The following is a 14,465-nucleotide window of genomic DNA, read 5'->3' as shown; positions in this document are numbered from 1 at the left end:
CCGGGCACGCCGGGACGTGTAGTCCTCGGGGCCGGTCCCCGACGCACCTTGCCGACCGCCCGGTCCCCGCCGCGGGCGGGCGGAGGCTCCGCCGAGGGGCAGGGAGCGGACGCGGGACGGGCGGTGGGAGCCGAGCGGTGGGCGAGGGTCGTGGTGGTGGTGGGTGGGGGGGTTCGGTGCAGCGAAGGGGGGGGGAGGCCGCGGAGCGATGCGCGGAGCGATGCGCGGGGGCTCCCCGCAGCGCAGCCCCTGGTGCCGGGCGCCACCCCGCGGCGGCGGCCCCGGACCGGACCGGACCGGACCGGGACCCCCAGGGCTCCCCGGACCGTCTCCGTGCTCGTCGCCGCCGGCTGACAGGTGCTGACACCCGAGGGAAGGAGTCGCCGGCAACCGGCGGACTTCATCCCCTGCCGTGGGATGCGCATCCTCCTCCTCGGGCTGGAGACACGGGCTGCTCGCCTTTCTGGAGGGAGATTTGGGGGAGTCCCCGAGGGAATCCCATCTTTTCTGCCGCACCGTTATTTTTTTTTTTTAATTCTTTTTTATTTTTAATCCCGCTAAGCGGCTGCGTGAGACGTCAGCCACTTGTGGAAAGTTTGTGAATTTTAAGCGCTAGATTGCAACATAAATTCTCTCTTGTCTATATAGGACAGATGCTCGTGTCAGCATGATCCTGATTTTCCTGGCAACGGGGTAGATCGATTCAGCAGGTCAAGCAGAGAAAGGGGAATAAAAACGACCCATTACTCTCACTAACACTTCCCCCATCTGTATTTCCATTGATTAAATCCACGTGAAGCGAACCAAATGAACATGCACCTTCCTGTAAGGGGAGCGCAGGCACTACTTTTTCATTTTTCTTCTTTTTTTATCGCACCAATCTTATTTCTTTCTACAGCCAGGCAGAAATGGCTTGCAACAGCAGGACTTGCAGACTTCCTAGAACACACTTTCTGAACCTAGGAAAGAAATGAGAAATGCATTTAATGAGTAATACCTTGGGCATCAGGATAAAATGGCTATAATAAATGCCTTTTGTACCCGATTAAGTGTCAAAGGTTAGAACTTTGAAAGTTACTGTGCATAGCAGGTGGCACTGCTATGTACGATCTTCCACATCCTCTCTCCTGTCACTTCAGAAAATGTTCGGTCTCCGGAAGCCATGCTGTGTTGTGGTTACTTTCTTTGTAATGCCAAGTTCTATATAGCAGCAGTTGTGTCTGTAAGTACCGGAAGATTTTGCTCTGATTAAATAATTCTTAAGGGAAAAATTGCTTCCTGGAAACCAGAGCCTTAGCATAGAGACGAGGTTCCTAAGGAATGTCTGCCCTGCTTGTTGTTTGACCGCTTCTGTGCAAGGACTGATGCTCGCTTGTAAACAGAGCAAATTATGCTCAGGTTGTAAGTGCACTTCACACCCCTGCCCAGCCTCCCACTAACGATCATCGCAAGGACAACACCGGCATCACAACATGGCTGATGTTGGAAGACGCGCCTTTTATTGCATACAATGTTTTTAATGCTACAAGCAACTCCTCTCTCCAAAGGAAAAATGAACACATGTGTGTCAGTCCCCGTTCTGTGAAGCAGCACATGCTGCAGCAGCGAGCTAACTTCTGCTGACAGCGATGGGATATCAGTGTGCTTGACACATCTTGGGATGGGGCTCTTCAGTGAGGAGGGATTTACCTTCGTGGGAGACTCCGCAGGGAGCACGGACTGTGTTTGGTGTGCAACTTTTACACAGGTGCCTGAATGAAGAGGGCAGATCTTGGAAATCGGCATGTGCACCTGACAGCTCTACTGCTCCTCTTTTATCTGATATCTGTACCTCTATATACTCAGAGTCATCTGCAGTGTCACCCTGTGAGACAAAAGTATGACTCCAGCGTGCTGGAGGTTGTTAAGTGCCTCACTGTATATACTGTGTGAATGCTTATTTAATTCTTGAAAGGGTAAATAGGTTTATCAAAAGAGTTACAACGGATCTATACGGTGTTTGGAAATCCCATGGAGCTACCTAGTGTTCATGAACGGCGCAGCTCTGAAGCACTTCACGTTCCTGGCAACCAAAGGCACAGTTACACAGTCCCTTCAGAAACCGGGGCAGCAACTGAACAGAGTGTTGTGCGGCTGCCAGAGTGGTTATTTCAACTAAGCTGGATGACTTTGCATTGAAGTGGACTAGGAGCAGTCACATAACGTAAATGTGGCTGAGTGCAGGGAGTGGAAAGCTGAGCTCTGCTACCAGATTACTGAGATTCTGCAATAACACGTTTGTCTTAGTTACACATCTACACAGAGGGCAGCAATTCTGATGTCACATTTATCGGTAAGAACAACGGAGTGGGTTTTCTTCATGATTCTTACAGTATTTAACGAAATAAAACTTGTTTCCAATAAATTTGAGTCTATGTGGTGCACTAGGACGGAAGGAAGTGTGTTCGCTAACACAATGCCCTACTTTGAAAAACAAAATCAAGACAATCAGTCCTCACTGCATCTCTTTTCTACTACAGTTTTTTAAGCCTGAATATACCACTGATAGATGACAAGGGGCTGCTTCAGCGCAGGCCTCAGATGGATGGCCCCTTTCAAGGATGTGGCTCCCCATCGGATGCCAAAGCAAGTGCCACTGCACAGACCTACTTGCCTTAAAGTCCGTCAATTGGTCTTTGCAAAACCCACTTTGGAGTCTTGCCTCATGATTTCTTCATAGCTGTCGGTATCTTCATTTCTGTGTCACCTGGAACCTTTAACTTCAAGGTATGTCCACACCTGATTTAATGGAGCAGTCAGGTTCTCTGTGAGTGAGGGAGAAAGAAACAGGAGACCTGTGAGTCTGTTCCACTGCTTGTCTTACTCTACTCACTGTCGTAAACTCTGATGCTGAAATACTCAAGCATGGACTCAAAGACAGTGTGGCAGGGAAGGAACACAGGTCTTTTTTTGCTGGCCTAAAAATCCTGATTCAGTGCTTGCTGGGAGAAAAGGGAAAATTTAGTCTGAATCATATGCAGAAGCAGCCAATTTTGGAAGGAAAAAAAAAAAGGAGAGGCTACCAAAAAACAGTTAAACTCTGAAAAATGTGCTTTCTAAGGTGCTTAATGTGTTTGGTCGCTCTGCTTTCTAAAAAAATCTTCATCTGAAGTCATTCAGGAAAGGCCCAGAAAAAAACCCTTTTTGAGTGCTGAACATCAGGGTAAAGCAGGGCTGGCAGCCATCTTTCCTTTATGGGAAAAGAGAGGTTTGTAAATGAAACGCCAACACCGTGCGAGACCCAAATGCATCAGTGTAATAGGAATAGGAAAGCAGCAAGGCAGAGTGTGATATTCTGAGCCACTCTAAGGGATGAGTCATCGGCAGGGTGGGCTCACGCAGCTCCAGCCAGAAACACAGCAGCAACACACCCAGTTTTATCCTGCCACCAGAGGAAAACCACTTGGCCTCAGTACCGCCTGCTGGAAATGTCAGGATAAGACCCCCAGTGAACCAGATGTCGAAAGGGCTTTTGCCTATACTTATCAATTGGAAACATACCCTAACAGCACCTATCTCCTAAATCCATGGTATAACATGCAATTAATGCAGCAAAGCCTGTTCATGGTTAGCTCTAAACTGGATTATGTTTGGAATTCCTTCTGAAACTTATTGCTACAAATGGGCAAATTCTTTTGCCTCCTGCTGAGATTCGCTATCAGCAGGTGGGAGCACACAGGCCTATGAGAAAGCATTTGCAGGCAGCTGTAACCTTTTACAGAGCCCCTTTGCGTAAGGACAGAGGCTGCCATCTACCAACAGCCATGGGGTGATGCATCGTGTTGTCTAAACCAAACTTTTTGCTTTGGTTTAGATAAAAATGTTTATGCCTCCCTCGTTTCTTTCCATTTCCAAACCTTTTTTTTCAGTTATCTATTTCCTCAAGGTAGAGGACAAATGATTGTTACAGCATTTGAGCACATGGAATAAAATAACCTTCTAGAAGATGAGCAGATTTTATTTTTTAAACAAGCAGATATACACATCCCGTACTCTGCACAGAGTCTGCCATTTAATGACCCACAGCAGCAGATCTGATTTGGGATTTGCTTACCCCTTTCATCAAGTTTAGAGAGAAGCAACTACTCCTTCACTAATATTTGGTTGTGTTAATGACAATCTTTCAAAGAGCTCTTTAGAACCTAGCTCTCACAAAACAATAATAGTAACAACACACAAGCATTATCTAGCACTTTTTATCAACAGACCTCAGAGTTTTTCACCAGAAAGGCATATTTACTTATTCCCAGATAGGAAAAAAGAGGCACAAGGTGAGAGCAGGCAGATAAGTACCCTAACCAAAAATAAAATTTACATCTCCCATTATCTGTTCAAGCACCTTATCCACTGCTCTGCACCTTGTAGCAATACAAACTTCTCCCTAGAGTCTGCTGAAATTCCTGGAGAGTCTTTCACCAACTTCAGATGTCTCAGTTTGAATCAGGCTTAAAGACTCTAACCCTTCACATGCAAACATGTCCGTCCACTACTGAGCTTGCACTGCACCAGTACGAACAAGCACTCTCTCACTGCAGGATGAGATATGAGACTGGGGCTTGTCTGGCCCTGTGGGAGACCACAAAGCAGACAACCAACAAGATTTGGAAAAAGATGCACATATGGTACCGCTCGGTAGATTTACTTTGACCTTGGTATGGCAAGAACTGCGTTTAGCAGCTGCTCTAGCCTGTGCCAGAGCCAGAGCTGAGGAAAAAGGAACAACTCTTTCGCCAGGTGTGCTTTGGCAGTGACGAAGTCGATCTTCAAATTGTAGGGATGCCCGGTAAAAAGCAAAATGGAAAATAAACCCCCTGTTAAATCACAGTAGTTCAAGCTCTTGCCCAGAAGTCTGAGAAGCTGAATTGCGCTGCCTTCATAACAAAGCATGAGCAATATTTCCCCACCTGCAAGCCAAGTGTTTAAACAAAGAGTTTTAAACAAATACAACTTTCCAGGGAGGGGGAAAGGACATCGTTTTAGAATATATCAGCTTAGAAGTTGTGAATAATCATCTGTGAGTGAGACAACCATCCTCAGGAAATCCTAGCAATAGCCCTTTTCTTGCTGCCACAATACAGCTCCCACAGCTGGGGGAAAGGAACCGCTGTGGCCCAGCTGTCCCTGGGTGCACAATTTGCTGCCCAGCTGCATGGGACTCAGCTGGGCAAGTAAATCTCTCCATTCGAGGGGATGTGCCAGTCCAGCAGATGTGAACACAGACGTGCCATTCTGCACTGCTATTGAGGGAAAGGGCCCAGGTAATGGTTGATGTTTCTTTGCTACTCTTCACCAACAGTCACTGCTCTGCAGGTGTCCTGGGCTCAGCTCCACTGCTCACCGCTCCGCTGGCAGCCCTCAGCAGTGACACGAAGACCTCCCACGCCTCTACTGTGGACACATGTCTCAACAACTCTCCTTCCCTCTCCATCTCCAGGCCTGCAGGCTACAGCATGGCTCACCCACACTGCTATCTGTCATATTTTCTAAACATACAAATAGTTTACTCACTTCCACTTTTAGGCTTTAAGGGTTTTTTAAGCAAGAATGCCCCTAACTTTCAGGCAACAGACATGCAAATAAGCTGAGTAGGTCAGCCAGCCCCCCCTTGCTCAGCCAGTAACCTTCCCAGCAGAGTCCCCATCCAGCTGGCACTTTCAAGCAGCCCTGGTTCATCAGCAAGAGTCAAAACTGAACTTCTCTCTCACACACCTTCAGGTTTCCCTTAACGAAGCGCTAATGAGAAGCAAGGGGTACGGAAGGTTGCTTAACTCAGAACCTGATAGTTCACTGACCCAGCACTGCACTTGCGCACACCTACGCACATATGCTCAGATGCACGCTCAGAGCTTGTTAGGGGGTGTTGAGCCTGGAGGGAACAGCTTCAAAATCAAAAGCAATAGTGAAGTCTATTTGAATTCAAGGAAATCAGTGGATGCAGGAAGCAGTTAGACTACTATGCGGGTGGACACCATACTGGGGTATCTGTATCCACATTTTCTTCCCCCTCATCTCACCACGGCTATATGAACAGTTCATCTCTTGCACCCTTGTGCAGAACGCCTCCATCTTCATCACAAGCCCAGCCAGCCACGCAGTATGTCTGTGCACGTATGAGTAGATAACATTATTCTGTATGCTCTTCTGGGAACTACAGTTTTTGAGAAGGTTATCAGAGCCACATTTCCAGCTGCCATTGGCTACATCTGGATTAATAAATTCAGGAGTGCCACAGAAAGGTACCAGCAACTGAAACTGGTGATGATGTTAAATGCTCAGAAAGATCTCAGCATGCTTTTGGACAACACTGACTTACACTGCCCCAAACGGTTCTTGGGCATAGTAGAGAGTTAATACCGGCTAGCGACCAGTCCTAACAGGCAGGTTGCACACAACCTCCCTCTCTTGAAGGCTCAGAGAGTTTACTATTGCAGAGGTGACCAGACCACGCCAGCCAGATCAGTACCAGGAATAAGTTTGCTAATTTGTTCAGAAATACAGATTCAGCATCCATTGAGCTCATCCCGGGGGCCTGAGATGTAGCTGATGTTGCTCCATCTGCCTTTGGCTTTGGCCCCAGATGCTGATGGCTGAGCTTATCCTGCGAGTGGAGCCAGACTTCTCTCTAGTTCACAAGGTGGGATCTCCCCTTCGTAAAAGGCTGTGGGTATTTATAAATATTAATGGACTTTTAGGGAGTGTTTGTTTGATTTTCAGTACTCTGGGTTGCGCACACCGCTTGTGCTGCTCCAAAGCACATGGCCTACACAGGGCAGGCAGCTGGCACTTCTTGGTGAAGGTGATCTCTGCTGCTGCCACCATCAGGTAGTCAACAAAAATAGCCTGAGAAAACCTTGTACTGCTCGACTGACTGTCAAAGTAGCTCCGTTAGCTCCAGTTGCGGGGGCCTGGGCTTCAACAGCAGACTCTCTGAAGACCCCAGCTTCAGGGCAACAGAAAGACTTAGAGATCTCAGGTGTGGTCCCTTCCACCAGCTGGACACCTTTCCTGCACTTGCTTTCGTCTGGCAGGAGACAGGAGGCCTGCGATGGGGTTTTTTATGACTCTCCTACCTCCCCTAGAGCAAATGCGTGCCCTAACTGCTCTTCCTAGGGCTGGACCGGTGGTTCTCCAGTGATGCTCTGTGCAGCCAAGGGAACTGGGACAAACCTCCAGAGCAGACAGAGGCCACAGACACACATTCAGCTCAACGCAGCACTGCCTGTGTGGGAAATTAGGTAATGACTTTGGTTTGCATCAGCTCAGCATCAGGCCGGGAAGAGCTAAGCAGGCACGCGGCTATCACACGGTAATTGCTTAATTAACAGCTATAATCTGAGCGAGTCCGATAAAGTCAGCGCCAACGGCACGTGAAAAGTTTGCGTGGCTGAGAGGTTTCCACGCTGTTTGCTCCGTGTCGGTCTGTACCCGCACACACCACAGCTAGGTCCCACAGTCAGTCCCGTCAGCGGGACCCCCCCCCCCGCCTCAGCACGGGGACCGGCGGCGCCCAGAGGCTGAGCCCAGAGCAGGTCGCCCTCAGCGCCCCGTTCCGAATCACGGAACCGCTGCCGGGAGGAAGGAGGCCGGCCGGAGCTGGGGGGGGGGAAAGGTGAGATACGGCCGGCCGGCCGGCGGCAGCCCTCCCGGCGGGGGCGGACCCGCAGCCGCCCCGTCCCTCACAGCGCCCGGCTCCGCCCGCCTGTGAGGCGCTCAAGATGGCGGCCGCGCTGGGAAGGCTCCTGCGGAGCGCGGTGAGTGAGTGACCCTCCCCGGCCGCCCCCGCGCCCCGACCCCCGGCCCCTCTGACCCTCCTTCTCCCCCCGCAGGTCCCCGCCGCCGCCGGGAGGAGGCTGACGGCTCGGTCCCTGCCCTGCGCCCGCCGCCAGTTCAGCCTCGGTAAGCGCGGGGAAGGGCGGCGGGGACGAGCACACCCGCCTCAGGGCTCGCCCCGGACCAGGCGGCGGGAACGTCTCCGCCGGACCCGGCCGACCTTGTGGCTGCGACCGGGAGGAGGAGGAGGAGGAGGAGGAGGCTCGGCCCGGCCCCGGGCCTCGGCCGGCGGCCCTCAGCTCTGTTTTCTCCCCCCCCCGCAGGCTCGTCGCGGTTTGCTCCAGCCGTTACACAACACGCCCCGTTTTTTAAAGGAACGGCCGTTGTTAACGGGGAGTTCAAGGAGCTGAGCCTGGATGATTTCAAGGGGAAATACCTGGTTCTCTTCTTCTACCCCCTGGACTTGTGAGTGCAGGTTTCTCCCCTTTCGCATGGGCCTTCTGCCTCGCTGAAGGTCATCAGAAGTGCTGCAGATCATCGCTGTCTGAAGTGGCTGTTTTTACCTCATTTAGGGCAGTCTTGCAAGGCAGATATGTCTGTTTCTAGAGCGTGAGAGTTAAGACTTGGGGGCAAACGGCCACTGTGTTTTAAAGCAATGGATCTGGTGGCTGGAGAGCATCTTCTAGCTGGTGAGACTGCTTCAGAAGTGGCCTTGCAAGCGTGGTTCCCCGTACAGTCAGATCCCAGGGGCGAGGGCATTGCCTTGCAGTGCGGGGTCACTGCCTTGCAGTGCGGGGTCACGTTGGAGACTCTCTCCTTTTAAGCAGCTGGGCCAGCAGAACTGCAGCTGGACGGCTCCAAAGCAAAAGGTGAACAGATGGGGCTGCGCCTGTCCGAAAGACTTGAATCACCAAGAGCATCCTGGTGTATTTGGGCATGTGGGGGAGGATTTAACTTGCAGTCCTTTCTGCTATAGTTTCCAAAAACTCTCTGTCTAGACAGTGTCTAGCAGAGACAGTTTCTCCATCTCTCCAAAGTCTGTCTAGAACTGAGTTGGAAACCGGTATGCCAGTGAGGTGGCTAGGGCTGTTGCTTTGAGACTGACAGAAACTAATTTTGAGCAGGAAACATGGTTAAAGTTATCAGGCTAAAGAAAATGCTCTGTTGCATTAGTTTCTAGAAACAGACAAAACAGTCTTTTCTAAAAAAATTCTGTGGAAAGATTGCAGAATCATTACAACCTGTTCTCTCTTCCCACCCAGCACCTTTGTCTGCCCCACAGAAATTGTGGCTTTCAGCAACAAAGCAAATGAATTTCATGATGTGAACTGTGATGTAGTGGCAGTTTCTGTGGATTCTCATTTTTGTCATCTGGCCTGGATAAATACGCCACGAAAGGTACGAATTGAGCAGCTGTTTGGGGCTTTCTCTGTTGGTTTGTTTTCTTTTCATAAGAGCTCCTGAGAAGAAGAGTTGAATAAACAATTGTGAAAACACCGATTTCTGTAGACTGCCTAAAGTGATACGTGAAGTGATTGACTTCTACCTTTGATGACATAAAGATTGAGGTCAGAATTTCTTGCTCTTTTCTTTAATATTTGTGGGGGTTTTTTTCATCTTTGTTTTGCTCTCTTGATAGTCTTGTAGGTTACGTCATATTGTTGTATGTTTATCTTGAAAGACAAATACTCAGTATACATGTCACCTGAGCTGCTTGTTACAGCTGATGGTTTGTGTGCACCATCACAGAAAATGGACAGCAGCTGTTTAGTCATTATTGTTAACCAATATCTAACAGCGGTGGCTTCAGAATGGAAGCAGAATAATAACCAGTTTGTTGGAGCACTGGTATTATTAACTCTCACTTGCTGAAATGGTTCTGCTTTTCCAATACAAACGGACGTCCTCAGCTTTCTTCAGGGAAAGAAAGTGATAAAGACGGCCTTTTACTGGAGAGGAGCCTCTTTCAGATATATATAAAAATACGTGCTTTTGATCACGTAAAGCATCTCATTAGTTTGGTTAGTTGTAGAGAGTCAGAAGCATCACAGGAAGGTGCAGAAGTGCCTGAGCCATCAGTCGTTACCCATGGGGTCGTGTGGGCAGCAGTCTGCAGCAGTGCTTGCAGACTAGGGTGCCTTCAGGTGCATAGCTCTGCCGTTGTAACGTATAGGGGAGGGAGGAGAGTTTCCTAGATTCAGTACGGCTTGGTTGAGCCTATCAAGAGTATTTAACTTTCTGTGTGCTTTGTTCAAAGCTCTAAAATGTGATTGTGGACTGACTTCACCGCTTTATGCGGAAGCTGTTCAGTGTATGCCAGTCAGGCACTGCTCGGCGCATGTGTAGCAAAGTGCCCTGCGAAGAGTGGAAAGAATTCCATGGTGGCGCAGACAGGAAACGGACACCCGGAGAAACTAAGGCCTTGGTTTCTCCAACATCTGTGTTCAAAGCTCTGTGTATGAGAACTTGATTGCAGGCAAGTGTTTGCAGGATCAGGGTCTGAGTGACTGAGATTACACAATGATTCACTGATGATGCCAGGAATAGAAAAGCTAACAAACTCCGGGCTTGTTTCAAGGATACAGAGCTTATCTCTCTCACAGTTCCACTATGTTGCAAAACTGAAAGAAATCTTAGTTGACTCTCCAAATAGTATTTAAATTGATTTGGGGGAGGAAAAAAAAATAGTACGTAGAGTATATAGAGAGCAGAAGAACTTTGACATACCTAATGTGGCTGTTAGAAGCCTTGAGTTTTGTCTGTTCATAGTATGCAGGTTTGTTTTCCCTTCTCTCCCCGCCATATTCATCTTTTTTAATTTTGAACACTTAAATATGCAGTAGAAATTCTTGTATTCAAAGCTCCTGAATAGCGTACAAGGGAAATATTCCTGAAAATTTATGACTGTTGTCATAGGTAGTTTTTTACCACCAAAATACGCAATTCTAAAATGCGTGGTGCAAAAGAAGTTTTCATGTACCAAAGAAGCCAAATGTGCCTGACTTTTTTAAAAAAACCCCAACAAACAAAACCAACCAAACAATCACCCCCTCAACCCCCTGTGGTTCCTTTCATGGAGCAAATGGCATGAATATGTTTTGTTGTTAGTATACCTTCAGGAGCACTGTATCCGGCAACTCCAGAAAGACAATCCTAAAAAGCATTTTGTAACAAAATGGAATCTTACTTTGTCTTCTAGAGCGGCGGTTTGGGCAAAATGAATATTCCAGTTCTGTCAGACCTCACAAAACAAATCTCCCGTGATTATGGGGTGCTACTAGAAGGACCTGGCATAGCACTAAGGTAATGCATGATTGCCGATAACTCAGTTAAGACACAACCCAGTCTAAAACAACATGAGCCGTACTGTCTCCTCCTGCAGGGGAAACTGCACAAGGATCAAATGAAGACTGTAAGATGTTACTTTTTCTGCAGAACTTCTGCTGGATCCCACCCTAGGAAAAGGGCACGTGGCCATTATGGCCATTAAGTTGAGGGTGGTTCCAGGCCTCTCTGAGAATGCATGCAGGGGAAAGCCAGCTATTCTGCTCTGAGTGAGTGGGAGAACTCTGTGTCACTAAGGAAAACAAGAGTAGGATAGAAGACCATTGTACAATTTTTTACATTTTTTTCACAATTTAGGTCTGTCCCTTTTTTATGTTTGTTTGTTTTCTTTCTTCTGAAGGAGAAGAGACTGCCTTAATTTTTGTGTGAGAAGTTTCTAAAGTGGTTGTCCTAGAGGCCACTACAGTCAATCCCAGAATTATCTAGAATAAAAAGATTAACATTTCCTTCTCCACTATGGGAATACTTATTAAAAGCAAATAGTGGTCCCTGAGAAACACTGCATTGGGTAGGAGTCTTCTGGAGACCTTTGGTTCCTGATCTCTTTGAATGAGGAACTTCTGACATTTGTTTGTTGACAAATTAAGTTAATTAGTATGGTATGACTGGGACTTTTGTTTTTCACAAATGTATATATGCAACAGGATTTAATTTAGTAGCTTAATGCATAAGCAGCTCTTCACTCAATACCTCAGATTTTCCTGTCAAAAAGACAGAGGAAAAGATGCCAGCTATCAACTTTGAAACATAAGTGGAATTAGAAGTTATACCTTTGTTATACATCTGTCTCAATTTAATAGTCTTTATGTATACTTTGTAATTTCACCATACCAGTTGACTGGTTCTTGGCTTTTGATCACTTCACTAACAAACAATATTGTCAAACGCTGTATTGCTACTCCTAACTCTGATACGTGCATCTAAGAATAACTACCTTGCTGAAATAGTTCATCCAGTTTCTTGTGTTTGGTCTTGGAATGTGATTTGCATTCCCTAAATTCTTGCTCAATTACAGAGGTCTCTTCATCATTGATCCAAATGGGATCATCAAGCATCTGAGTATCAATGATCTCCCTGTCGGTCGTAGTGTGGAAGAGACCCTCCGTTTGGTGAAAGCATTCCAGTATGTGGAAACACATGGAGAGGTTTGCCCGGCAAACTGGACTCCAGACTCCCCTACAGTAAGTGTCTGCTAAATATCACTTTTCTAAATATAGACACTGGCATGTTTCTCATGTCTGAAGGGCTGACAACCACTTTTAAGATGAGGTGCTTGACTGAATCTGTGCCTGTTGTCTAAATCTGAGGCTTGGACCAGTTCAGTCTATTTGTATGATACTGAGTGAGTCATTTCTGTGAAGAAAGTCACCGATTTCCTTTTAGAAGGCATGAATTGTATTCAAAACTCTAAATTTGACTTGCACTGTCCACCAGTTGTCTTCAGATTTCTTACTTATTTAATACCCTTCTGGATATTTAGCAGGAAAAACGTGTCATATACTTGAAATTTGCAAGCAGGAGCTTGTACATCATTTAGGCTTGCATGTTGCAACCAAGTGCAGAAACAGAAATAACCTATTGTTTTTATAAAGTATGCATGGATTTTCTTGGATAAAGTGTTAAATCTGTAATTTTTTTAATCTTAGTTATAGCATATAATAACTAAACTTTTGTTTCTTGACAGATCAAGCCAAGCCCAGAAGCTTCGAAAGAATATTTTGAGAAAGTGCATACATAAACGCTCAAATATGTCGACAAAACTCTTAGTTACCATAAACTGAAGATATCAGGAAAGCAGCTGTGATTGTATAAAAAAAAAAATCAAATCAAAGGTCTCATTTTCTCATGTTTAAGAAGAAATTAAATGTTGAAATATTTACTGACTCCCTTGTCTTGCTTTAAAAAGAAGGGTAAAAACTAAGGCTTCTCCCTGCCCCCCCCCCCCCCCCCCCGCCCTTTGCAACTTCAGTTACATGAATTTCTGTGACCACTAGTCTTCTTCCTGAATACAAGTACACAAAATACAGTTGTCCTCCACTGGGTTTTTCCTTCTTACTTAACTGGTTTTGGACCAGGAAGTATCCCACATTTTCTTTTCTCACATGAAAAAAATTCTGTAATGAGTTAGAAACAATGGGGACAATACAGAAAACAGAATTTTGATATGTGGTTTCTAATTAATTTTGCAGAGGAAGAGATGAATGTAACAAGTAAAAAATTTTTAAAATCTCCATTTTTTTGTGTGTAAATGCACTATAACTTGAATGTAAATATGTGCCATTTTAATCCTGCATATAGTCAAAGATGCAGTGCAGCTACATAGCAGTAATAAGCATGAAGAACTTTCATTCCGCTTGGGAGATGGTAAAAACTTGAACCCCAAAAGCCTATTTACTGGAGCTTAATGACAGTCTTCTGTCATTTAAAACATTGCTTATTTGCTTGAATCTGTCTCCAGGAAAAACTTAAAAGGTGAAATGTTGTACTGCTTGAAAACAATGTAGCATATCTCTAGCTATAATAATAAATCTTAATATTGACTAGCAGTGGGTGTGTTGCTTTGCTTTTCTTTCACTTTTTCCCCAAAGCGTCCTGCTTCTCTATTTTGAAGAAGTTGGATAAGTTGCATTGCCATAGAAATTATCTTCTGTACCTTTGCTCACAGCTAGCAGTTAGCAGTTGCCACTGCCTTTGTGTGCATAGGCCATAGACGGTAAGTAGCGGGTATGCTGCTGAAGGGCTGGATAAATCGATAAAGTACTGAATGGGTTTGTATTTTCATTTTCTGCCCTTTTGAGCAGGGGAAAGGACTTTAAGATAAACAGAAGCACGAGGGAACCACCTTGGCAAAGTGGTTGCTGCGTCCTAGGTCAGCTTTACAATGGGTATCAGCGCTGCAACGTAAGGGGAAGGGTGAAAAAACGAGCCTGATGTTGTGGGGTGCCTGGTGATGCTTCAGGTGTCCCTACTTGCAAATCTCTCTTCGGTCCCAGTACTTTAGTTCTGTTTCGTGTAAATCCACTAGCATCCATGCACTTTTTCCAATACACCTGGTCTCCTGGACCTACAGTACTGTGAAGCGGCTCAGCGATGGAGTGTAACGTGCCAGTGGTGTTGGCGGCAGCCATCTGTGCACGCAGACCTTTTACCTGGCTGTTCTCTTTCTCCTACCTTCGTCATTTTAAGTCAGCGTGGAGGGCGCAGGGGGTTTCTCTGCAGTCCTGCTCCTCGACTCTGCCTTCCCGGGTCGCGCAGGGGGGGAAACCGAGGGAAGGGGAAAAGGCGACCGGACCTTTCCTAACGGCGGTCCG

The 14,465-nt window shown here is 46.7% G+C and overlaps 1 protein-coding gene and 1 long non-coding RNA gene across 2 annotated transcripts; one reads left to right on the top strand and one right to left on the bottom strand.

Moving 5' to 3' along the window:
* Positions 1-717: 717 nt before the first annotated feature.
* LOC142030708 (uncharacterized) lies at positions 718-14,441 on the bottom strand. The gene is made up of 3 exons (XR_012650242.1): positions 14,326-14,441; positions 2,654-2,804; positions 718-959 (listed from the first exon to the last, which is right to left on the bottom strand). It is a non-coding gene; the product is annotated as an uncharacterized LOC142030708 (long non-coding RNA).
* PRDX3 (peroxiredoxin 3) lies at positions 7,686-13,037 on the top strand. Its single transcript, XM_075026496.1, has 7 exons — positions 7,686-7,790; positions 7,866-7,935; positions 8,133-8,274; positions 9,072-9,207; positions 11,009-11,112; positions 12,170-12,335; positions 12,839-13,037. Exons 1-7 carry the CDS (start codon positions 7,755-7,757, stop codon positions 12,890-12,892), a joined length of 708 nt encoding a protein of 235 aa, XP_074882597.1. The 5' UTR covers positions 7,686-7,754; the 3' UTR covers positions 12,893-13,037.
* Positions 14,442-14,465: the final 24 nt, after the last annotated feature.

This window comes from Buteo buteo, chromosome 4, assembly GCF_964188355.1.
Source record: "Buteo buteo chromosome 4, bButBut1.hap1.1, whole genome shotgun sequence".
NCBI classification, from domain to species: domain Eukaryota; kingdom Metazoa; phylum Chordata; class Aves; order Accipitriformes; family Accipitridae; genus Buteo; species Buteo buteo.
Note: the sequence above shows the minus strand (reverse complement) of the source record. Positions and strands in the feature narration are given on the sequence as shown.